Source organism: Cyanistes caeruleus, chromosome 6, assembly GCF_971803275.1.
Source record: "Cyanistes caeruleus chromosome 6, bCyaCae1.hap1.1, whole genome shotgun sequence".
Classification (NCBI taxonomy): domain Eukaryota; kingdom Metazoa; phylum Chordata; class Aves; order Passeriformes; family Paridae; genus Cyanistes; species Cyanistes caeruleus.
Genome location: NC_141706.1, coordinates 6,607,716 through 6,634,960, shown reverse-complemented (window position 1 = coordinate 6,634,960; position 27,245 = coordinate 6,607,716). Strand labels below are relative to the sequence as shown.

The 27,245-nt window shown below is 39.1% G+C and overlaps 1 protein-coding gene across 12 annotated transcripts in view; it reads right to left on the bottom strand.

Moving 5' to 3' along the window:
• Window positions 1-27,245, bottom strand: part of DENND5A (DENN domain containing 5A) — a 62,249-nt gene that overhangs the window by 30,058 nt on the left and 4,946 nt on the right. For 4 of the 12 annotated variants that reach the window (XM_086892015.1, XM_086892016.1, XM_086892021.1 and 1 more), the window contains exons 2-5: window positions 13,430-13,513; window positions 12,733-12,842; window positions 11,589-12,249; window positions 4,860-5,047 (exon numbers count right to left, since the gene is read on the bottom strand). In XM_086892015.1, coding sequence (XP_086748141.1) covers window positions 4,860-5,047; window positions 11,589-12,249; window positions 12,733-12,842; window positions 13,430-13,513 — 1,043 coding nt within the window. The remainder of the gene's footprint in view (window positions 1-4,859; window positions 5,048-11,588; window positions 12,250-12,732; window positions 12,843-13,429; window positions 13,514-27,245) is intronic. The other 8 variants (XM_086892013.1, XM_086892017.1, XM_086892018.1 and 5 more) reach the window with 2 other exon arrangements.

The following is a 27,245-nucleotide window of genomic DNA, read 5'->3' as shown; positions in this document are numbered from 1 at the left end:
TAAAAACCTGTCCTTCCCATAAACTTTTATCATTCTATGTAACAGGGTGTCTGAGTAAAAGTCTTACAAACCTTAGAAATGTGAATGTAAGCAAATCAGTGTTTGTGTACCTGGTGCCAGAGCCTGTTTCCCTGAAGCCAATGGCACCACTTTCCATGGGCTTAGTGGGGTCTGGATTACAAGCATCTATTCCAAAACCAAAAGACAATTGCAATTCTTTAGTTTGACCCCAAGTACAATAAGGGCCAAAACACCACACAGATCTAGCAGGGCCTGCATTCAACTCATATCCTTCCTTTCTGCTCTGTTCAGAAACACAGAAGAAAATTCTTTAGGTTTTGCTTGAATACAGCACTCAAAGACTAAACCCCATTCATCTACAGCCTGTATCACCTTGGTGCATTTGGCCCCTACTTTGCAAATAACCCCCCACTTCACAGAACACAGAGAGTGTGGATGTGCAACTTTACACACACACAGCTGACTTGTGGCAAGTGTGTCTGCAGTGCTTCTGAATTCTGATGGATGCTCCTGTGCCACTCCTGTAAGCAAATGGGGACCTTCTGCATTTATTTCAACACTGCTGTCCTTCATGCCAACCCAGAATTTGGGACTGAGAACAGCTTACAGCTCAAAGCCATTGCAGCCTTCAAGAAACTCCTCATGTGGCTGTTCACACTGGAGTACAAGAAAATATAAAACTGATGTTTGTCAATAAATTTGCAGTATTATCAAGGATCAAACCTTGATATCAGCAGATAGCCTGAAAATGCATAAAAGCAGTGATAATCTTTAAATAATTATCTTGGTCTAATATATTAATATTAAAAGGAAAAAAGGCTTTTCAGAAGACCTTTCTTATCTTCTGAAACAACATACAAAAATAAAAAGCCATAGAATTTCTTCAGGTTTAGCACTGAATCACACCCTTTTAATGGTTGAAATAAAACACTAAGAATATATATAATCTGTCTTATACTAGTAGAGAAAATGCATTTTAGGTTTTAAAGTCTTTTAACTTTTTCTTTTCTAAATAACTTTTTTTAACACAAAAAGCTATTGCCCAAGACCCTTGGGATCACTTCAATAAAAACAGGCTTTTTAATGAGATACTACTTTGTTTCATTTCACCAGTGCTGGAAACTCAGCATTGCTTATTTCCACTGAAAATAATTTCGATTTCCGCCATTCTCCTAAATTAGAGCGGCAAGATTTACATGCAAATCCTGCTGCATAAAATGGTCTGGATTAATTTGCTTGTTAAAAATGTATTTCTGTAGCACTGCAGACGTTTCTTTAGAAAGAAATACAAAGACACATCAAAAAACTCCACTTTGCATTAGCACATGCTAGATTTGTGATCTGCAAGTAAGCTGCTAAAACCACTTTTATTGATCAGTTTTACTGATAAACAAAGCACGCTTTTGCCAGCAACACCTGAAACAGCCACATGTTCTTCCCTTCCCCTTTGACATCTGCAGCACCTTATTCTAGCACAGCTTCTCCCATGCTCTCCCCTTCTCTTCTGGGTTCCTCAGAAGCCCCTGATGCAGCTGCCAGGGAAACCACAAGGATGTTCATGCACAGACAGAGCCCTCAGAAAAGCAGCAGCACCTGTGAGAACGAGAACTCTGCTGCTGACATGCACGAGAAACTCAACTCCACACTAAACCTCAGCATTTCCCAGTTTTACTGGGCTACAGAGTCAGGTCTGCAGGTCACTGGTGGTCTTCAATGAATTCTCCATCAGGGACTGTTCTGAGGTACCCAAGGGATAAACTGAAATTTAATTTTGCACTAACACAACTTTTTTATTGAAGATTTAAATCATCATCTGTAGCAAGCATTAACTTCTAGAATACAGCTGGATTTCCATGCTCATATGGTAAAGCATCCTCTGGAAACACCAGATGTGACCCAAATATGGGAGGCTGCCAGCAGAACAAGCCTTATGGCATCTGTGTGCAAGACTTACACCAAACCAAACCTAACTGAGATGGGACAGACAGTATTCTCACATTATCAGCCTAAAAGTATTCACTCAAAACACTTTGAGCAAGAAAAATTAGTCTTTTTAAAACTTCATTACAAAACCACAATGAAGAAGCCTACAGTGAAACTGAGGTATCTATGCTGTGCTAGACAGCAATATTATTTTCTTCCACAATGCCCTTCAATTGAGTAGCACTAACTAGATTTTCTCTCAAAGCTCACCTCTTTGGCCCCTGCCTAAATCAGATATTGCTTTCTTTAACAGCAGCTGTCCCACACATCCACGTAAATAGATTAGCAACAGAGATGCAGCTTAGGCAGTTTCAAGACAAAGAAAAAAATTTTTTTGCAGAACTCAGAATAAATTACAACACAACAGCTCTTTGTATACCCTCTGTGATAAGTGAAGAAAATTCTGATATCAGGAGCTCAGAGGAGTACCTCATATAACCCTGATGAGTTCATAAACATTGATATACATTCCAAACTTCAGATATAAACAATGTTAAATATTAATAGCCCCTCTGATACTGATGATAAATTTGTCCTTATTGAAGTACAAATAATGGAATCCATATGCCCTCTTCTGCAACAACACATTATTCATGTTCCTTGGCAGTTTGTATTTGCTGTTCCATGGGGGCTTGTTTGGGTTTCTTTTTTGGTTGGCTGAGGTTTTTTAAGCCAAGTCTCTACAATGGAAACCTCAATAACAGTGAGCTCCTGTTCTTCCTAGTCTAGTTAACCCCTTGAATAAACAAATCTATTGGTACAGGATAACTTTTTAGTTATTTACCACAAGAATGAAGTCTCCAGCCCATTTCTATGCCACAGCTACATCTCCAGCCTGCAATGCAAAGGATTTCAACAGCTCACAAGAAACCTTACCCAGCAGTGACTACCAAGGGGATTTCTCACACTAGGTCAAACTCATGGTGTACAAATAAGAGCTCACTCTTCAAATAAGAACAAGAAAAGCTGAAACATTAGAAGGAAAAGGAAGTCTTGCAGCAAATTTCACCACATGGGCATGTTGCTGCTGCTTTCTGTCTTGTCTGTCCTCCCTTCCCAGACAATTCTCATCTCTGTAACATACTATCAAAAATCTACTCCTCCACCTCCACATAAGAGACTACCTGTAAAACAAAATATAAATTGAGGTGTCAGATTACTTTTTAATAGTATTCGGATTTCATTTCAAATGCCTAAAAATAGATCAACTGCCTTATTTTAAACCTCAAAAATAACCTGATAAATCTCTTCCAAAAATAATTTACCTTTTAAGTAACTGAAATGTCTATTTGAAATTAAAATATGTTCATTTAGTTGGAAGCATTACAGAGACCTTAAAATGAGGAATTTCTTTACAAAAGGGGGACAGTGTTTTAGAGGCTTGTGGTAACAGTGACAACATCCATGGTGCATATTAACATGCATATCCACACATGCATTTTATTTCATCAGTTATTCTCTCTAAAAAGTGTACTAACCATATTAATTAGGCCTGTCAGTACAGCCAAAATTCTGAAAAAATAGTAAACCAAAGAAATAGACTGTTGTTTTCGTGGCAAGAACATACAATACTCTATTATTAATTATGCCAGTGGAAAATAAAAAAAAGAGAGTGAGACAATTAAAAAAAAAAAAAAATCAAGAGATTAAACACTTTAATTTTCATAGAAAAAGAAAATAGTTTGGGGGAAAAAAAAAAAAAGTTTTACTTTGAACTTGCCAGGAAAAACAAATGAAAACTACCAGCATATGGATTTGAGAAAAAGAGCAATGTTGGCATGGAGACCAGACTGGAGGTTCACAAAAATATCTTGTCTTTAATTTCACACAGCTTTTTTAAAAAGGAAGGGTTTTTTGTGTCAAGCTATGCTGCAGCACTGCCTGATAATGAAAACAAAAACCACCGCCACAAAACCCTGTGCCTGCCACGCTTCTGCTTTCCCAGAAATGCAAATGGTAATAGAAGAAAACCCACAGTCAGAGAAAAAGGCAGAGAATCCTACAAGGGCCTGTAACTAGGGTGTTTCCCATTATTTACACAGTTCCTCCTCTGAAAAGTTACACCTACGAGTAAGCAGGGGCCAGACACTTCCTCTGCTGCCTTGGTCCTCACAACCAGCTCTTCAACTCCTGGCACATGCCTACAGGGAGTGTTTGTGAAGTGAACAGGGGGATAAAATAAGGACAACCTCTAAGCAGTCTAAAGGTAGTCCCAGCCCCATGGATGAGCTGCAGAACCTTTACAGACCATTTCTTTCTCCTTTACACAGGGGCTGCTGTTCCCAGGGCTCCTCAGCACTACCCCAACAAGCAGAAGTTTGCTCAAGTACACGCTGACATTTTGCTGCAGACTGAAGCAGGCATTCTAGGAGAAAATCTGAAATGTTTTTGCAGACACCTGGCAGGCTGGGTTCATGCAAGCCAAGAGAGAAATCCAGTGCAGGAAAACCCAGCCTAAGCCCACACAGCCAGGAACCAGCAGTGTTGAGCTCTGCTCTCTCACCACCACAGCCTTTTGGCCAGCGCAGGGGAATTCACACTGCACTTCCTTGTGCTTTCTAGCATTGCAAGGCTGATTTTTTTCCAGCACAAAAATGTTCATTCTATAACCCAAATACATCAGCTCCTGCAAAATTACAGTTCAATTCTATCAGAGCATACAATTTCAAAAGCAAGGTTTCATCTATTTCATCAGGTTTTCGTCAGCACCTCTAAGAAACAGAGATCTATCCCAAATCAGAGCCAGCAAGAACTTGACAATGGCTGTTACAGTTAGCACTCGTGTTTTGGATCATTTCTCACTTCCCTCAATAGTCATGGACAATATTTAATCAAACAAGACAGGCTCCTCTCACCTCTTGAGGAAGTTCCAGCTTAGACCTATCATCCAGTCCATTAGAGTGCAAGCCCATGAGGTAAGGGACAGGAGCATCTAGAAAATGAAGGAGGGATGCTGGAAGGATAGGAACATACACATGTTGCCACTGAAATGGAAACATTAGTGCTGTGATGGTCTCTGCCACTGTCATCAGCCTCTGATAATCTGAAAAAGATCAAGAAAATTAATTTTTTTCACAAATATTTTTAAGTAAATAAATTTTAATTAAAGAAATGAGAAATTGCTTGAAAACAGAAACCACAAAACCCAGTACTAGCTGAGTGGCATCATAATGAAAACCCAGACCTGCACACCCAGCACATTTTGCTGAAAAAACAAAGAGAGCTCAACCCAAAGTAGGTCATTCTACAAGTCATATGGAAATGAGCAAACTGAGCCTTAATGCATGCTAAGTCACTTTCTGCTACCTCTGCCAGGGTCACCAGCAACACCAGTTCGAACACAGAAGCAATACTGTAATCAGCTAAGAAACACATCAGAAATAATTTCTTTTCTCTGTGCTCAGGCCTTTCTATGGAAGCCTTGGATGAAACCCAAGGCATCTGGTATCTCTCAGATAAACATTTTTTAAAAGAGTGTTTAAATGTCTATAAAGCATGCTGTATAGCAGCCAACCCAACAGTGTGACTGAAATAACTATGCAGAAAATGAAAAGGATCAGCTTCGTTTAGTCTTTGCAATGTAAAACCAAAGCCTCAATGTAAAAACTACTCCTGTCCTCCTAGAACTTAGGAGCAGTGTCAAATGTACCTGTGCAACATACTAAGAGATCTTTTTATTTAGCTCTAGTGGCTAGAGCAGTTCACACTGCTGGGCAAACTGCACCCTCCTCCTCTTTAACTACAGAGTCATCTCTAAAGGTTTTTCAAATTCCATACAGGGGGAGGCAGCACCAGATGTGTGTTCCAATACAGCTGCTGAAATATCCCGACTGCTCTCCAGCTGCCAGGCTGGAAAGGGTATAAAACACTCACACAACTAAGGCAATTCCTACATTCTGTCAGCCTATAAATACAGCACAAACTGGAGACATAGGATGCCTTTTCATGCTACCGTAACAACATTCAATTCCAGACAGGAAAGGAGAGGGAGTACACAGAAGAGAAAAAGTCAGTAACCTCTAAATGTGTGTATTAAGGTGTGGGGTATGCATGTTTTCTCCTTTCACAGAACTATAGACACTGTGAAACTGAAAAAGACACTTGAATGGGCAAGCTCAGGTGCTGAGCTTTCTAAAGCTGCTGCATACTTACAGAGGGCAGATGAAAACTGCAAGAATAATATTTATTCTAAACACTCTGGAGAAAAATTAAGCTTAACTGTGCACTTCCCATGTTAATAGCTTTGATTCTATCTTTTAGCCAGCCTCCACTCAAGACTTCCGACAGCAGAAAAAAAAAAGGCCAAGAAAATCAGTTTCTGGCATTCTTGATTAATTTTGTTTGGAGCAAAGTTGCAGAGTCTGGGGTCTGGAAAGGGCCCCACAACCCAAAAGGAACTCAACACAGGTTTTGCTAACATAACCTGTAATTCTGCAACTTAGGCTTTTGGTTATTAATTTTCATATCAAGCTGTGCTGGTGGAAAAGGTTATTGCATGGACCTACCTGTCACTGCCTCACAGCAGACCTACTAAGAAGGACCCTTCAACCAAAACAGATGAGAACAGGTTAAATAGATTAAAAGTTTTTGTCAAAAGCTTATTTGGACTGAAATACCAATGAACATCATCAGCAACACTCCCCTATTCTGCCTGGACACCAGCTTGTGCCTACACATCTATGTATGGGTTTAGAGTAGAGCTTTAATCACAGACTGACTGCAAAGAAGTGATGAATTAATGATAAGCTTTGGGAAGAAGAAGAAGAAGAAGATTTTATTCCATACCCTATTTTCTTCAGTTTTAAAAGAAACTTTAAATGTAGCCATAGATACACAAACATTCCAGCTGGCTTGTATTCAGCTTGTTTATCTGGAAGAACAAATCCTAAAATAGAAACAGTGTTTTCCTACTACACAAAACCCCCTGCCTGATCCTGCTGGATAATTTAAACACAACTTTTCCCTCTGTCATTAAGCTAACTTTAGTATCAGCCTTCCAAATTAATTACAAAGCAACATCAATAGTTCAGAATTACTATCTGCTGGGCAACCACCTCCTGCCACGGAGCTATCTGCAAAAGCGACTCTCTGATCCTGGATATCCACGCGGCTTATGCCATTCCCAAAGATCTGGCCTGCCCAGTTGCAGCCTGCAAGTAACAGTGACTGCATTCTGCTATTGGCAAAAGGCAAGGACAGAGGCAAGAAGCATGAAAACATAAACCAAAATAACTCCTATGTTTTCTTAATTATACCTACTCAGAGCAGGTATGGAGGGGGTTTTGGGTTTAAAGAAGCAAGCAGCACAGTTCTCATACCAAAGAATAAAAAAGACTTAAAAATAATAACAACGAAAAGATTAAGAGTGAAGAAGTGTTTCAGCAGTGCTGTTGCTCTTGTCCTTGAAATCAGAATGTGCTTATTCTGGTGTGAATGACCTGATCTTTTGGCTTTGTACTGTACACAAGCACTGGTAGGGGAATAATGACATATGACTGGGGCACTGTTAGATGGGAAAGCGCTTAACTGATCACTGTGCAAGGAAAAGAAAACCCGCTACTTTTTTAATATGGCCATTTAAGAACAGACAAAAAGCATGATTTTTTATTGTAACTAATTGCTATAAATAAAATACATTATCTCAAAGTGTGTATGCAAAGTTACACAGTAGTATTTATCTGTAGAAGATTAAAAACAAGAAAAAGAATTGAGGTCCTGTGCCTGGAAAAAAAAGGAACAGGATGTGAAGAAGCTGGCAGCTCGAAGAACCATAATTCCACCTCCCCATTTTCACATTCTACCAGAGAGAAGTCTGTCAAGTGCCTCCAGAAATCCTCTGACTCAGCCAACTTTAAAACAATTATACAAACACATTTTGGAACGTTTCTTCCTTCTAATCTTCCTCCCTTGTGGATCACAATGAAATACTGTTGTATTTGTCACGTAACTCACAAGTCACTTAAAAAAACCCTGTAGCTGCAGCAAGAACCAACTGTGGTTAGTAGAAGCAGTGGGGTGAAGTTCTATGTTCCTGTTCAGTGGTTGAAAGCAGGATTCAAGCAGCAAGGTTCCTAAATCACTGAGGCATAATGACAAAAGTGTCCTATGTAAGAGATCAGAGCTAGGCACCACAGGAGTAATACTGCAAAGACATTAAACTAATACTTTAAATCTCCAGAATGAATATATCTTAGAGCAAGTGAAATAAAGATGGGGAGGAGTGATTCAAAGGCAAAGCAGAAAAGAAACCCGTATTTGTACTGTAAAATGGCAGCAGACAGCCGCTACCCAGAAAATAAAACTGTCCTAGATCACAGTCTGTGGTAGCAGTGCATTACATTTGTCCTTTTTTTGTTTTTAGCTGTTTAGAAAAATCACCTCCAAGCAGATTTCACAGCTGTCTTAACTCAGTACACACTTTCAGAAGAGCTCTAGGTGCTCTCTGAGATAAGGAATAAGTCTGTTTCACAGTTACAAGAGCAACATAATATGCAGGAATTCAAACCAGCTCCCACAGAGTATCTGACAAGGGCACTTCCCACAGGCCTCCAGCACCACTGACTCTTTCCAGAGTTCCTCAGCACTGGCTCAGGCACTAGAAGCATCTTCAAATTCTCCCCTCTCTTACAGGCTTCTGACATTTTTCCAAATAGTAGACAGGTCTTTCAACAGGACAATTAAATTGAGGCATTCATTCCCTACACTTGGCTTACAGCAATCCAAAATACACAAGGCTGTGCCAACATAGTGGGACAAAAGAAGAATTTCCAGAAGCATCAAGTCAGAAACATGTCAAAGGAATGCTAAACCAAAACACTTTCCCTGCCAAGTGAAGTTACTCCTACTCCAAGGACTGACTGAAACTTAAAACACTAAAATAGTTTGTTTCAAAAAGGCTTGCACTTGGCAACAAATGCATAGAGACATAACCATGAAAAGGTTTGGGTTGGAAGGGACCTCAAGATCATCTAGTTCCACCAGACCTCCAAGAGGTTTGGGGTTTGGATTTATCTTGGTGGCCCTTCATTATTTTGGGTGCGTTTGTTGTTGGGGTATTTTTTCAAGTAAATCTTACAAATCCGCTGATCCTGACACATACTGTTCTAAATCTAAATCCACACAAGGAGTATCATAATCTCATCTGACCTAGGAGAATAAGAAATTATCTCAGTCACCTCAGTTGTCATGGGTTTGAGCACCAAGAGATTTAACAAACTCAAAGGACATTAAAAATTCAGTATTTATATTGTGAAGGACAACCTAGACCTCACATTGGTGTGCATGCAAGAACATGAAAAAGGCTTTACAAAAGTAAAGCAATTTCTGATTCCACTTAGAACTGAGTGCATCACCTGTATCTCCACTCAATATTTCCTGTTTTGCAAACAGCAAAAAAACAGATGTTACTCAACCATACTAAAGAATATTAGGAGCATACTCCAGTTGAACAGAACAGCAGAAGCAAATAAATAGAAAAAATAAAAAGCACAGGGATTAAATCCCTCAGAAAGTCCTTAAGAGAAGCTATGTTTAAAAAAAAAAATTGGCTACTATTACTGAGAAGGCACTGCTGCAGCCATTCACCAAACCTGAGGGTCAAAAGCCAGCAAACAGTTAAAATTCTTTCTCTACTGGAACAAGACTTTTCAGCCAAAAACTAAGGTGAGAACTTGACAGAGAGACAAGACACCTCCATAATATACAACACAGCCCAACTCAGCCAAAGCTTAGGGTAAGGTAGGGAAACTGGACAGAAACTGTCCTAACTGATCTCTCATCCCCTCTGATCTCCAAACATCTGTGCTTGCAAACAAGAAACTCAAGTGTTCCAGGACTATTTTAAGCTTCTTTAATTAGCCACTGATCAGACACCTTGGAAAGGGCCCAAGACAGAAAGCTGAACCTATTAAAAGGACTTGGAAAGATAAGCCAGAATACAGTAGACCAGCCCAGAAGTGAGCTGAGCTCCAGCCTGGAACAAAAGAGCACTCACAAGGTGATGGCCTGGAAAGAGCTCCAGCAGCACTGTTCCCACGTGGGAATGCACACGTGGCTGTTCTGTGGAGCTGCCAACCCACCACCATTCCAACACAGAAATCTCAGACACCTCTACAGGCCAACACAGCCACACCCTCCTTCAGATGGAAGTGCTGATGTTTAAATCCTCCACTGGTGGGACACAGATATCCACAGAAACTCTCCCTAAATATCCAACATATTAAGGCCTAATCCATTTCAGGGGAAACCACAAAAGAAGCTTATCTGCTTGACAAGTATTTCTAGATTTGCTATGAACAATAAGCAGAGCAATTTGTTTTTTAAATCCAAGAGTCATCACTACAGAGCTCAGTTAAGTTTTTCTGTGTCTGAATCACTGTGCAGTTTTTCTCTTGCGGTTCACAGTGTCTATACAATGACACAACTGTGATATAACACCCTGCTGCCATTATAGACTTTTAATCACCCTGATTGTACATACAAATCCATCCTTGGCTTTAGTCTATGCACAGATCTTAACCCACTTAACACAAAATCTGTATTTCATGCTTTGAGAAGGTTGCTGATAAATATAGGTTATATTTGTAAATAGTTACCATTCGTGTTCTACATATTTCAGTAGCAGCTCAAGGGAAGTAAACACTAAAATTTCAGTAAGACCATGGACTAGCCCTGGTTTTGTCTTGGGGGTCTTTTAGGCTTCTTCACCATTACTATAAAGTAGTGTTCAAAATGTGGGCTGTTCTGTTTAAACCACACCATTCTGAATGGGTGAGTCTGGATTAATGCTAGCCAGCTTGAGACAAAAAAAGAAGAAAAAAAAAAAAAAAAAAAGGTAGGGAAATTTTCTTTTGGCATAATTCCACATACTCTGTTGGAGCAACAGGATGTGGAATAAGAAGGCCAGTATCCACAAATTTCAACACAGAAAATAGATGCCACTCCCACACTACTCACTAATTGATAAATGTGCTATTTCAGCTCAGTTGCTGCCTACCCTCTTCAGGTTTTAGCTATGTGGCTTCAGCTATAACTGTTTCAAGGCCTTAACAGAGATTAGGGATTTGAGTTCAGTCAAAACTTTTTTCAGGTACTTATCTTCCAAAGAAACAACTGAAATGTGACTTTGGGTACTCAAAGAGAAAACTATATTTGCATGATTAACTCTTCTTCAGAACCAGATGAATAATTTACTGTGTATCTTTTCAAAATGCATGGCTATTTCTGCAGAGATAGCAGGGAATTCCGCTGAGCAGCTAGACAGGAATATGGAAGGCAAACTGCTCTATCCAGTAGCACAGTTCCAGAGCCAACAATAAAGGGTCAGCCAAACCACAAATAGAGGAGATTATGTGAAAACCCAGTTTTAAGTGTCTAACAGCAGGAGCCAATGCAACACTCTCCTTACAACTCCAGGGCTTTTCTTTACCTTAAGACCTGCACACAGATCAGCCAGACTGCAATAGCATGCTCATGCTACTTTAATGCAACTATTCTGTTGTTTGTGGTGTATTTAGAATTCAAGACACAGTAAGACCTTGTGCCAGTACAACTACAAGATAAGAAAACAAAACCCAAGTACTCACGCTGTGAATAAAGCAGTATCTGAAACTCCAAAAGGGCACAGGTAAAGAGTTGAACCACATTTTCTACTCCAAGCAATTCAAAAACTTCTTTAACTGGAAAATCAAACAATGGCAGCTCACTGGTGCTTGGCCTCTGGCAGATAATTGGTCCATAAACACCTGAAAATTTCAATGACCTTCCTGCTGGAGGAAGAGGAACCTCATAGAGAATATTGTAGATGTAGCTTTCTAAAGGTAGCGGTGGTGGCTGAGGTGAAGTCACTGCTTGGTGGAGTTGTTCTAGAACTTTCTTACAAGCTTTCATGAAAGACATTGGAGTAATCAGACAAATGCACTTTGAGACATAGAGTGTGTCTCTGCTGATGTCATAGGAGTTGAATCGCTGTAGCTTTGAGACAGAGGTGCCATTGCAGTCCCCAGTGCTGCTGCAGCTCTCCTTGTCATTGGTTGGGGGGGTATGAAGAATGTCATATTCAGCATTGTGCATATGATACAATGTCTGCATTGCACTGCAGATCTGTTTGCTAGTGACTTCCTCAAAAAACGTGAGAGAAAATCCAAATGTCCGCGAGCCATCTTCACGAGTAATAATAAAAGAGTGGAACTGAGGTTCTCTGGAATCTGCTTGTGTCTTGAAAGCAAGCCCTTTAGGCATACACAGCTACAAAAAAGGGGAAGGGGAGATAATATCCATTAAAAAACACTTTTCTCTCCCCCTGCCTGCAGAAGCATTGGTGAAAATGGGATTGAGAATTCACAGACCGCCATCGCATTTCACTTAAAATTCTATTAAGTGTTACATTTCTGCACATTACAGTGATATGGGTCTAAATCAGAAAAATAAAAGGAATGTATCAAAAAGGCTACATGCAATTTCTGTTAAAACTCGTAACTATCTTGTTACCAGTCGTGACATTAATAAAATAATAAAATTCAAACCCACATAAAGGAAAGTATTTTTCTGGTCACCAAGATCAGAAACCTGACAGAGAAAACTACTATATTTTATCTAAATTAAGATATACCACATTCTATTAAATGGAAAAATCATGAAACAAAAAAAAAAATTCATTAATTGCAGACTAATTTATTGCTCTATTAATTCTCTAGAATGTAAGAAAAAAACCCCAAAAGTGATACTGACCATTCCCACTGCATCCTGATCAAAAGGGTTCCATTCAACATTCTCAGGATAGCGAGCAAGAACTTTGGATTTAAATGTGCGTCTTAACGGAGTCTGTTCAAAGTTTTCCCCTGTAGATGAAAGAAAAACACAGAAGTAAACATTTCATTCCTTTTTTAAGCACAAACAAGGCCAAAAAGCAGGACATCAGCAGGTAGACGCGAGGATAAGTGAATTAAGGACACATTCCTTTTAAGAGAAACAGAAAATGCAAGACAGTTTGTTAGCATATAGTCAGACTGCAGATATTAGCAAGGATTAGCTTTGTAACATTTCTGTGTCATTAAGTATCTGTGCTTTTCCTTAAGCGTGCCAATCTTGAGATTGTGGTCATGACAGCAATTCTCTTAAGCCACTCTTCAGGTATTTCAGATTCTGGTTAAAACAACCTAAAGCTACAGTTTCAGTGCAATGTTGTCACTGAAGAAAAGCACAAATAGACAAAACACAAAGATGATGCAACTTTTAGATAGACGTACAAGTGACATCATGAGATCTCTTAATTTCACTTTCAAGACTCAGGAAAAAAGATAACCAGCATCTATTGCAAGAAGTTAGCTGTGAAGGAAGAGTCTAGAAGGTTAGAAGATCAAGAACCACACAAACGTCCATGAAGAGAGTATCAGATGAACAAAGTGCTTATTTTTGTTCCCCACACCTTTTCCTTTACCTTCTGTTGCACTTGAAATGAAACGGCTGCCACCATCTTGGGTTTTAGAGGCCTGTATATACTGGCATAAAGCTATATAACAAATAAAAACAACACTGCATTACACATTTCATACTGTTGACTGCCATCATGTCGCTAACACATACCAGTAAAAACCATACAAATATCCAGAATTAGCATGCATGACAGCCTACTCCCCTAATATGCTTTATATATATATATATACAACTTATACACATTTCTCATTTTATGTACATATTTCTAGAAGATGATCAAAATTTAAGAGAAGCTCATTGCTCCTGTACACACAACCAGAATACTGATGCAGTAGGAATAAGTTGCTTGTGAAATTAAAGTTCCACACGTTAACTACAAAATAATCCCAAAGAGCAGATGATGAAACTGACCCTAAGGACAAGACCACTTCAAGGCCTTTAGAACTGTATAAATTTAAGTGGCATGGTCCAACTTTCCAAAGGTGCAATCCACACACTAGGTTGGCTGAAAGTCTTGTGTAGAAGTTCTTAAATTTCCTCTAGAACAATGGGTAGTTCATTGTGATAGCACAGAACTTTCTGCAGTAAATATTCTGAGTGTGAGCAGTTGCTTCAAAAAAACCAAAAATGTACAACTGTGTATCTTAAAATAAGCTTAGCTATCTTACTAGAATACAATTAGCTAAATGAGCATGCAGCTGTTGACAGCTGCACTAACAATCAGGCACAATTGCATGAAATCATATGCTTTAAATAAACAGAACTATTTCAGCAACACCTGCAAAAGAGAAAACACACTCCAACTCCTCTCTTGTTTTCTTACACGCAGCAATTACAAGGCAATAGAAATTGATTTCAGAATTGGTTGGGTTTGTTCTGTACTTTCAGAGTAATATTTAAAGTTCAATTTCAAAGCCAAGTTAGAATCTTTATTTGGCACAACACTTACTTCCACTAAGTAGCCACAGACAGAGATGGTTACAGCACTGTCTCTGCACAACACAGAACCTAACAAATACATTACATCAAAGCAAACAGAATTTCCAGTGAATGCTTAATGAGTCCTTTGACAACTGAGAAGCCTGGAAACTGTGGATTTTCTTTAACTAAGTCTTATCTCAGACAGGGAACTTACCCTGAATCAGGACCTAGGACAGGTCTCACAAAAATCAAAATATTCATATCTATTTTGCCAATTCTCTGGGTTTTAGCGCTGAAATTGAAGTAGGAACTGTTTTCATTATTTGTCTGAAAAATCAACAGCTCAACTAATTTTCATACAAAGCCATTCAGCTACATTATTTATTAATCTGTTCAACTATATCACTCAATAATATCATCATTCAGAAAGAAAAAAATGCGTATTTGGGAAAATCTGGAACACAGAGAGAGAGGAATAGTTAGGAAAAACCAGGATACAGCTTCACTGAAATATAACCATCTCATGAAAGTACAGAGCCAAAGACAGAAAAGAGAACAGCATTTCAGCAGCTAAAACAACGATAAAAGAAGAAAACAAGCATTTAAAGAAACTTTCAATCTCCCAGAAAGAAAAATGGACATAATGCCACATATCTACTGGCACAAACATACACTCAAGTGAAGTCAGTCCTCTGTAAAAAGCTTTTAAAAGTATGTCAGGAGATTTAACACACCTACTATTTTCTATATTTACATCTGTGCAGATGATGTAATGTCAACTTTTAGATAATTGAGGAAAAACCTCAGACGTGTACTAAGCTGTTTTGTTCCTTGGCTGGTTTTTTTTATCTTCCACATACGCAGAGGAGAGAAAATACATGAAGGCCAAATTTTCTCCTGAACTTGGAAACCACACAGCACAATCACCTAGTTCACCTATGTGCAAGGCTGTACGTGTTTTGAAATTAAAAAGAAAAATTTGTGACTTGAAGACCTTTTCATCAAGATTATTAACACTGAAAAATACATGATGCTTTTGTTCCCTTATGATTAAAGAAAACCCCAAACTCTAACAAACACTGAATGGATGTTTACCTATTTAAAGCAGCCTTGCACCATCTCCTCCCAAGAGACATTCTCACCAACACACTCTTAAATTTTTTAAAGCTGGAGTCTGTCTGTAATTTAATGAAAGGACTAAAATTGATTTCTGGAAACCACTGAGTCCTGATTCAGACAGAAACATAAGGCAACCCTGCCAGGCCTTGCTGTCATCCATCAAGGCACTCAGCTGTTGCACAGACACTGCTGATGCCAGAGTAGCCCGTAGCACCCTTCTCTCCAGGCTGCCCTCCTGGAATTCTGGATGCCAGCTCAGCAGGACACTCCTCTCTTCCCCAGCAGCACAGTCTCCCATCTCCAGCTAGGAGAGATGCTCTTTGGAAGAGCCTTCATGCTCGGAATACAACAAACTACTGGACCTTCAGACTGAGCCATGCTAGCCCCCAAAGATACTGATGCAAACAAGGCAGGGAATGTCAAGAGATAGCTCACCAACATGGGAAAAGTTCAGCCCAGGTGATCTGTGTAACTCCAGGACACTGGACACTCTGATTTCTTGGCATTACAAGTAATAGGAACCTGAACACCAGTATTTCTATTGCCTGGGCTCCCCCTTCTTTCCTCTCTAGTGATTGTCACTAGACAGCCATCAGCAGTGGGAAGGGGGGGAAAACCAAAAACAACATTTACTTACATCCAGAGGCAAAGAGCAATTAACCCTAAATTTCTAATTTTACAATCAGCCTCAAACACAGACACCCTGCTACAGCAAAACACCAACTGCAGCACATCTCCAGCCCCAAAAAATAACTAAAGGTTTCAAGATCTGTCTGTGTGAATTACAGTCACAGAATTAAAAGGATATTCTGAGTTGGAAAGGACTCACAAGGATTATTGAGTCCAACTCTTAAGTAAATGGTCGTACAGGGATCAAGCCACAACCTTCACGTTGTGAGCACCATGCTCTAACCAACTGAGCTCATCTTAGTTTCCTTCAATTAGTTGATTAATTCAGGAATAATTGAAATGGTTTTAATAAAAACAGTGAAGAGCAATTTTAGCAAATGCAAAAGACCAATCCACCAGCAGAAATGGACAATTGTATTCTATAACCAGGAAAATGAAGGCATAAGAGGAGAGAAACTGATAAAAATATGATGTATCCCACAAGTTTAGATAGAAAGTCCCCACACAACTATCAAAGGACTGCTATCCTATCATGCTTTTTGTATGGTTTCTCTCTCTTAGCAGAAGTAATGGCTAAAAAGTACTTTCCTTATCCAAGTTATAGTAAAGAGGTGTTTAGAAATTATTTATCTATAAATAATTTATTTTTTTATACAAATTCCATGCAAAAGGGAAACTTTGGGATTTTTTAACGGAACACAGTATTGCCTGGGTCTTTCAAATAGCATTGAAGTTCCTCACATACACATTTACCACTCATGTTTGTTATATCAGAGGAAAAGCTCTACAAAAAGCAAGATGTAAACTGTCCTACAGACTGCAAAGTTGTAACTACCTTGGGCTAAAATCAGAATCAATGCTCAAACAGCTACAACTATAAGATTATTTGTCAGGAAGTGTCAAATGACACATGAAATCTGTAAACACCCAGCAATACTTCAGGAAGTTTCAGGCCAACATCAAACCTTCAAAACAGTAAGAATCCCATTGCATTGTAAATAATATCATGAAAGCACAGAGAAATATAATTTCACCAGGCACAGTACAAATCCACAAGCACTAGTTTAATGCAGCCCTGGCACTGCACCCAGCAGAGGAATGACAGTGAAAAAGAGCATCTCAGAATTTCTTTGTCATTGAAGAAAAACCACCCCTTGTGGCATCCCACTCAAAATAGGATCAGTGAAACAATGTGGATTAAAAATAAACAAATAGAAAAGAAAGAAAGGGTTAACAAAGATTAACATTTCACTAATCCAGTTCAGCCACACAAACATTTTAATTAGTTCACTGTGATCCTCCAAAACAAGAGGGAAGCAAAAGGTAAACCACAGATGCAGAGGTTGTAAAACTGGTGAGCTGAAGAAAACATGGACTAGAGTTTTAATATCTGCTAACTCCTGAAGCCAGCCCTTTTCCTGAGGCCCAGAGTTTGCTACCTGCTGGCTCCTGCCATGCCAGGTAATAGATTTTTCAACACCATCACCTGGCTCTGGTAATGCCCTTAGCTTCCTCTCCCACTTTTCACACTTCATCAACCCTCCCCATTAAACATAGATAGATCCCTGCTGTCCTGGAGATGGCCAAGCACCTGCCTGCCCATTGGCAGTGGTGGATGAATCCCTGTTTTGTTTTGCTTTACCTATTAAACAATTTTTTGCTGTTTTTATCCCAACCTGCATGTTTTCCCACTTTTACACTTGTGCTTTTCTCACCCATTCCACAGGAGGAGAGTGAGAGGCTCTGTGGGGCTGGGCTAAACCACACCACTGTGTAATTTAAGAAGACATGCATAAAAGACTTAAGTTACTAGAGTCAGCTTGCTTATCAAAAGAGAAGTCACCAGCTAGATACAACCTGTGAGGAAGTCTCCTTGGCTGAGGGATGTCCAAGACTGCAGAATTGGCCTGGCTCCTCCTGGGCAGGCAGAGCTCAGCTGAGAGCAGTCTCAGACTGCAGTGGGGAACACTCAGAACCAATTGGATGAAATCTCACATTAGAGGAAGGTAATTCTCCATCACTTCCCTTCTCTTTTCAGTAAACTGAACTTGATGGACTGAATTGTGTGCATAAAGCAAATTACAAACCTGCTCAGGATGACCAGAGAGTTGGAACATGTTACATTTATTTGGAAGATCCAGCTCAAACCAGCCCCTTTTCACTGCTGCTCTAACAGTCACCTAATACCATCTGCAATTAATGGAACCATAATGGGCTTTCAGTTCTAACTTCATTTACACCATTCTGAAATTATGCTGACCTACATGTCTGCAATTTGGACTTTGTAATTACCAGCACATTAGAACAGCTAATGCATGCACTGCAAGTATCCTACGCTGAACTAACAAGTACACCTAATTTTATCGGTCCCTTCCTGAGTCACCTAACACCAAACGTAAGCCACATCACCACGGAGATCTGTAGTGTATGCTGGAAACCTCCCTGGCTCTCATCTTCATGCTGCTCCCTCTTCTTACCTGTGCTACTTCTCCACCTGTGAGCAGCGGCCAGCAGTGTCTGTGTCTTGGTCTGATGAGAATTAGGACTTAGAAACCCATGGAGTTCCCAGCCTACCCAGGGTAGCATTGCTTTGGAAGCATCTGAATGAAGCAATCCGTATCAGTGGACACGACCTTTTTATAAGATTATAATAAAGGAAAAAAAAGTTCCAGAAACTAAAATATTCAATTCAAAACCTGCAAATGCCATCTACCAAGCTTTCCTCAGCTTTGAGCGGGAATAAAACGAATGAACTCTGAAGATCTAATTTTAGTTCTTTCCTCATTTACCCAGAGAAAAATATGATTCACTGCCTTCTGTATTCCTCTTCAGGAGGAAAAAAGAGGGGAAAAAAGGGTCTTCCCAATACAGTAATAAGAAAAATGGTTAAGTTATACAACTTGCAGATTCACCTACTTGTGACCTTGCATAGATGTAACATGTCTCCACATGCATTGCTTACAAATTTCTAATGCAAATTTCTAGGAACACTTGTACATGAGTCTAACAATTCAAATTTCCCTGCTGGCTAGTTTGCTTCTTTGTAGGAATGTTTTTAACCCTGTTAAAATATCTCAGTCATTTTTCTCTGTAAATCCCACACCATCTTGACAAGTTTCCATTTACATAATACAACAGTGGCTTAAGCTGTTCTTAATGAGAAAGGGAAAACGTGTTTTAAAAAGAAGTCAAGGATACTTTGCAAACAAAACCTTTTTTAAGTTGAATAATGGCCTTTTGAACATGCTGACAATTTACTATTTGGCTTTAATATTTAGAAAGTGACTGCAGTGCTGCAATTCTAAAAATTATGCAAGACTAAGAACCATACGGGAACTTCTCATTGTATCCCAGCTAGAAAAAAGTGTCTTTGAGGAGCTATCTCAGATGTAGACTAGCTCGATTTTCCCTCTATGACAATTGAGAGCAAGTCAGAAGAGGTTACCCTAGTTACCAGAAAAAGTGCCCCATAAACAAACTAAATGGTGGTGCTAGACTGATTGTAAGGCGTCATTAATACTGCCTCCTTCCTTTGTTCACCGAGTCCACTCATCTGCTCAAAATAATTACAGAACAAAGATCCAGAAAGCTTGACTGGTTCTGATTAAGTGGTTTGCTGCTTCCACCCTGCCAGGCAGCTTCTTTCTTTAAATTCTTGTGATACAGCCTGCTATTAATTCAATTCATTCTGTCTTGGTCTACATTTATTGCATACATGACATCTTCAAAAATTCTTAGATAGCATGCAATTAAAACATTAACTTTATATTTTCTACATAAAGACACTCTCTGGAATCTTTTTAGCATACAGAGGCTCTGTATCAATTTCTGCTGTCACTAAAATGAATGTCTTGAACTAAATACAAAACAGCTTCAATATGAAACAGTCATATTGCTGTAATTAACAAATGGAAAAGAACAATGAGAATTTGTAACAGCAACAGAAACTATGAGCCATATACTTAGGGCAGCTTTCCTGTACTACTCAGCACAGAGAATCCAGAGAAAATGAATTAGGATTGAGAAGACCCTAACAGAACATTACAAACATACCCTCTGCCTCTGCACCTTCAGCACCACAGTTCAGAGAATCTGATAATGCTGGGAACCCTCCCAACTCGTGCAGGTTGGGGGGCTGGAGCTGACCATGACAGCCAAACAGCAGAGGCTTTCACAACTGAGGGCTGCAAAGCAAAAGTCAAACAAGGGGATATGAACAGCACCTGAACTACAAACATCATTCACAGAACAGCCTAATTCTACCCTGCTTCAAATTTAAAAATGCTATATAGCAGAAAGCCATACTTCAGTGTAAACGACCATCACAGATTATTTTCAAAACATCCTCTCTCATTCTTGGGTTTTGGGTGAGAGCTTTTTAAACACAAAACCATGCCTGTCAAAGCACCCAACACAAAGAAAAAAACCATTTCCAAAGATCCAATTTGCCTTAGTTCCAAAGATACAAGTAACACTTAAAATGAAGTTAATCCAAAACCACCATCTAATGCCATAAACAGCAAGAGGATTCCCTCAGCAAACATCCTCAGTACACAAAATAACGCTACAGATAACACAATAAATAATTATGCTTATCAAACATAAAATTACTTCAGCTCCAAAATTCATAGTCCAAGTCTAAATAAAAATAGTTGACTGGCAAAATAGATAGTGTTCACACACTTCTGGAATCCACACTCTAGAAAAGATAAAAGTATCAACTAAATAAAGGCAATCTGGGGAGAGGGAGGCACTGGGGAAAAGAAATGGGACATGCACTGAGAGATCTGAGGACTTCATGATTAGCCAGACTGACAGATGACCAGCAGCTGGCCTGGTAACATTGTGAAAGCAAATACAGGTGCTTAAGATACATCAAAGGATGGAAAGACAGTTAAGCCAACAATCAGTTTCTTAAAATTAAAGGCAAAAGAGTTTGATTAAAAATAAGACTTGCCCTATTTATTTATTAATAAAATATTCTATTTTCAAGTCTTGAGAGAAAAGTGGGATAATCAAACAGATAATTAAATTATATGGCCTGAACTATAGCAGATGTGAAATGAGATATCAATCTGTTGATTCAATCTAGTCTTTCAAAAATATACAAGAAATAATTTAAAAAAAAAACACCAAAAGAAAAAAAAACACCAAAAAAAACCCCAAAAAACCCTAGGCCAAGCCTTCTGCAGAATACCACCATTCTGATTTTTCAGGACACCCTATTATAATAGTAAAGAAAAACCCTTTCACTACATACACAGAGAGCTATTAATACAGTAGGAATTAGCCAAGGTTTACTTTTAAAGCAGAAAAATTCTCTGATTCCTTCTTTAACAAATATTAAGCCATACAGAAGTGAAGATGTAAAACACCTCTCTACAATGCAGGAAATAAACATTCAAAGTCTGGCAGACTAAGGTAAGAAATTCATTATACAAGAATTCTTGGAATAAAAACCATGAATCCAGAGAAGCTGCAGCTGCCAAATCTGTAAGCAAAAAAAAACACTCCATCAATAGACAAATGCTTTCAGATTATGACTTGCTTCCTTCCTTCCAGTTCCTCCTCCTTAAACAGAGCTGCACGTATTTCTCATTAGAGAAAACTCCTTTCTCCAGCAAACCTCTTGCTCGGATATACACAAAGAAGAATTCTTCCCTTTTATCCTGAAACACACAAACCCTCTGTCCCACACTCCCTATCCCCCTTCCCCTTTTGGCAAGGCCACCTGGCAAAGCACAAGCTGAAGTGGTGGTTAGACCTCTTAATTTGGTACTGGAATTGGAATTTGAATACTTTTTAAAGCAGGTTAAATTATCCATGAGAAGAACCTTCAGGGTCACTTTCACTTTACTGCAGCACTGCTGTTGAAGCAACTGGAATCAGGTGTTGCAGCCGCTGTCTGTAGCAGCCATCATCCCACTGGATTTGCAATATTACCACATCTGATTTTCAGAGCTGAGACTTCCTCTACAACCTTCCTTATAGAAGTTACTGTTCCACTTTCCCTGACAGAAAACTTTGAAGGCAAAGCAACTTCACTGCTTGCCTTTCTAAAACAAAGGTGAGAATAGATACAAACACACCGGTATGGATCTCAAGGGCAAGTGAAATGCGTGTGGCTGGAGTGCCATCCTTCCTCTGGGAAATCTGAAGGACTTGCTTTCAAGGAAGTAGGGAAAAAACAAAGAAAATAACCAGTTATAAAGGGCCCTGATTTTTTTTTTTTTCCCTGTTTCTCATCTAGGCAACCCATCGCTTGTAACAATCCCTTACCCCAATCCAAGGAGAACACACTCCTTTGAACATTCAGCTGACAATAACATCCTTTTAAACTGCAGAGTTTAAAAGGTGAGAGAGACAAAAAAGACAGTTAATCCTAAATTTGCTAACTGTTAAAGGTCCTGTTGTTTTCCCATTGTCTTTTGCTTTCCAAAATTCAAGAACAGTAGTGTCTCAAAAACTGTGACACAAAGAAACTCCCTGTAAAATGAAATAAATAAAGAGGTCAATTTGCTAACTGCATATTCAGTGTAAATTCTCCCAGATACAAATAATTGTTTATTCCTTTGATAGGTAAATTCTTCCAAGCCCTTCATGGCAAATGAAAATCTAGGAGTTAATAGATACCCATTCATCATTTAAGTTTCAGCATTCATCTACTTGATAACAAAACATATTGCCACACACACTTGGGAATCGTTTCAAATGCTGCAACAATGAATTTAAAGCACCACAGAAAAACAGCTGAGGCCATCTGCATTCTGTGATTGTAAGGTCAGGAAACCAAAAGCTTTTGTTTTTATTGTTCTGGTACTGCTTCAAGGAAGGCAGGAAGAGGTGGGACAAGGAAGTGGCAGGACAGGGTAGTGGCAGAAGAAACCATCAAGAATCTAGCAAAAGTCCTCAGCTTGCATCTTTAAAAACATGCTAAATAATTATCTTTCCTGGTTTTTTTTCTGTACTCATTAGTATGTAATACAGGAAGGCAGATGGACAATATCAAATACAATGTATTTTAATCAAGACTGTCTAGCAGAAGTTTTCAATGAAATGGTCTTAAAACCAGAATTGCTTTAGTAAATCACTTTACTGTTCTAGCCCAAGCAAAAAGACTTACAGAAAGATATTTAGGTCTGTTTCTAACTAAACAACAGAAGCAGGCCTCAGAATTTCAATGGAAGGCGTGTTCTCAGCCACGGGGGTCAGGGGGGACACACTATTCCCATTACACAATAGATCTGGAATATGTGCAACAGAAGACACTAAGAAAGGAAAAGAGTGGCTTACCTTCAGAATAGAACACAATTCTTTTACATGTACTAGAAATATATAACAGAAGTGGAGACAAGCATATTTTAAGCGTATTTAATATAGAAACCAGCTGTTCTCCTCATGCTCCCCCCCTAAGGCTGGCAGATCCAGTGGGACTCTTCAGGAAAGCCTGAGCACAACCATTCCAAACAGCTCTTCCCAACAAGCATGGTCTCCTTTCTCAGTGACACATCCCATCCAGTTAAATGCCCCTACTTTTTGTGCTCACATAGCCCTCTGGCACTGAGAACTGATGGAAACACATCTGTGTCAAAGCATAAGGATCAAATCTTATCAAAGCACTTGACCAGTCCTTTAACCAAGTATTTCCTGGATATTACTGAGGTTTTGCATTGAAAAGGAAAAACATATTTTAAAGAACACATTAAGTCTTTCAGCACATTTCAACATACAGAGGTCAGAAAAATACAGAAAGATCAGCTATACAGTCATTTCAGTCTACCAGTCCTGGCCAGAATGTTTCACTTCACTATCTAACCTTTGAAAATAATGTTTTGCAGTAACTTGCCTTAATAAGGACTGTTCCCTTTCCAAATACAACAAAAAAAGTCCTGTAAGAAAGTCAAGTTGCTTGATAGGAGTGATTCCTAATCAAAATTAATCAGATGTGCTGCCAGTTTGGTCAACAGATATGACAAACTCCAAAGTTTATCTCTGCTCTGGCTGTATCCTTCCTTGTCTCACCACTCATGCCTCCTAAGCTCTCTCCCTTTCACATGGAAGCCTACCAAGCTATCAAGCTCACCTCTCTTGACTACAAGGCAAAATTCATGTTTGGTAAAAAAAAGCCCTCATGTTTTCAACATGAAAATCTGATTAGCACATGAAGAACAAAGACCTGAAAACAGAAGTCTCAGGTCCAAGTTAATCACTTACAATTGTGTATCACCACTGTAGTCAAGGTCATAAACAGAGATCTCAGTAAGGACAGAGACCACAACACCTTCCACTTGGATTGGTCTGCACTGCCATAAAATCTCTGCCAAAAGAATTCTGAGAAACAGAATTTATACTGGCAAACAGAAATTTTACCAGTCTTCAGCAAAACTTTTGAAGAAGTTACTTCACATTTCAATTTTAAAAGGAGTTTACTTTTCCCAGAGTTTACATTTCCCAGAACCCACACATAAAAGAGACAGAAAGGGACATGACAGCCTTATGCTGGCACCAACCTTGTTGACTTAAGGGACTTATCTTTGCCCCAGTGCAACTCTAAAGGCAGCTCAGTAGGACAGTGCTGGGCTTGAGGGCCAAAATTAGGCAACAACAATTGGCAAGGGAGCTTGCTGAAAGTAGCAAGTTTAGGAGGAGTAATATATTCAAGTAATATATGCAAACAGTAGAGAAGCTCCTAAAAGTTTATACCTATATTGCAAAAAAAAAAAACTTTTCCAAACTCACCTGAAGCTATGTGAAAAGTTATCTGTTTCTGTAAAACCAACCTTTTTTCCTCACTCAGATAATGAAATGTTGCTTTCTCTGAAAAGGCTCCTTCTGCCTGCCATGCTGTCTTTAGATTGCTTACTCATGACACAAGATAAAGTTTCTTTCTCAAAATGTTTCAGTATCCATATGTAAATGACTCAGTACAGATGTACACATTGTACCTGACTGTGGCTGATAGTACAGCCAGTAAAAAACAAAAGAACACAAATTAAAAAGCCAGTAGTCTACACTTCAGCAGGAAAGTTTTAAACCAATGGGCTCCTGCCCATGAAATCACAAGTGAAGCAGCATTTTCCTGGAAAGACTAAGAAACATGCCTTGAGCAAAAACACTCCAAGTAAATTCTACATCATTCAACAGTTTGTGCTGGAATGCTTGATAATTTTTCTGTGCAATAATGTTTTAAGCCTCACAGGGATAGAATTCCAGTTCGCTGCAAACTTGACTACAAGCCACAAATCTGAAATGGTTGTCAAGAAATTGAGAGAGTAATTACTGTACAGTGTGCATCAGTAAGTAATTGCTTCTGACACTGTCACTTCATGTGCATCATTTCTGCTACATGAGCCCCCCAGGTCAGTGGGAATTCAAAAGGTAAGTATGAGAATTCATTACCAAGAACACTCAAGTAGGACTTCCCTAAGTCAAAAGGCAGATAAAAAGCAGTTGTGGTGTTTTGTAACCTCAGAATCAACAATTAGAAGAATTTCTAATTGGGAAAAAAGCTATTATTTGCAAATGGCAGTGTTTCCCATACAATCCACTCAAGAGCTCTGTGTAGCCTCTCTCTAGCAAAATAAACTGCAAAAATTCCCAAAAACAATGGGAAAACACAAACTAGCAACAAAAAAAACCCTAATGGACAAAAAGCCAAATGCACCCATGTTTGCATGCCCTGCCTTAGTAAGTTGAAATTCCTATGGCTTTTTTAAAAGGCTTAAAAAACAGAGTTGTAAACTTTAGTTCTTTAGATACTGCTTTAGTACCTTAAATTTATTCTCAGATCAAGAACTTGTACCCTTTCTCCTCCCCCACATGTTGCCAAAGAGCCTTCCAAGTAAACCAAATTTATAGCTGAATACAGAAGGGAGACTGAAGAGTTTTTGTGGGTTTTGAGGGGATTAGTCCATAAAGCACACCGTTCAATTGACCTAAAATACCAATATGATAATGACAAGACTGGCATTACAGAAATATCACCAATAAACTGTGGCTTCAGATGTAGTTCAGCAAAGTACAGCTGCTTCCCTCTTACATCAGCTCTGCCATTCTTTATTCTACATATCAGCTACCCTAGCACGTCTGCCTCAGTTCCCAAAGAGACAAAAGACCTTTTTGGCACTCTAACATGTCAAACAGTTCCAGCTTCTTGGGAAAAGATAGAGGGGGTAGGGAAGAGTGGAATAAGCTATTATCTGGATTAAAACGTTTCACATGTGCCCATGTAAGCCCAGCCAAAAGTTGTCGCTATCTGCTGCCTGTGCACAGTGACCTGTGTGAAACAAGGTGTGCTGTGAGCCTTGGGGCCACTGCAGGGGCTCCCACAGAGGGAACACCTTGTCAGCAATCCCAGGAAAGCAAAGGAACTGCAAAAGCTCCCTTTCAGCTTCAGAATGAATCTCCAAGGGAAGAGGCACCCTTTGGAAACTGTGGGAAGCTTGCATGGATACCATCCACATGGACAAAGAGAGGAAGAAGGGGGGAAGAAAAACACCAAAAACAAAACCCTACAATCACAGAACAATTCAGCCTTTGGTAAAATCAAGCAATAGTTCCCACCAATTCAATTAACTTCTGCAGCAAGTGTTGGTACCACCACTACACCAAATACAGAGGAATTTACTCACATGCTGTATTTACCCAAGGAAAAAAACAGTATTGCAGAAGGGCTCCACTGCAAAAATCACAGCTGGCTCCTGCCCCAAATGTCTTAATTCTGAGATTAAAATGCCTAACAGAAGAAACTACAAAACAGGTCAAATGTCAGTCAGAAAATTATATCTGCTGATTTAAATTAAATTGTCTTCTTCCTCCTCTTTCCTTTTAGCTACCCCTTAGAAATACCTTTGCAGCAAAATAAAAGTCTGCAAGTATTTAAGTGTGTTGAACTTGGAAAGGCACACAGGTGCTGATATCAGCCTTACTTCTTGGAATACCACAATGGAACTATTACACTAATTCCAAAACACTAAACAATTTATTGTCTTACATATGTGGCCACTGCCTTCAATCATGTCATCACACACATTTTTTTAAAGTTTATATTGATACAGAATTCCATTAAAACAACCCCTAACAATGCATGAAGATAAGATGTCATTTTAAATTTGAGGCCAACAAAATAGAATAATAAT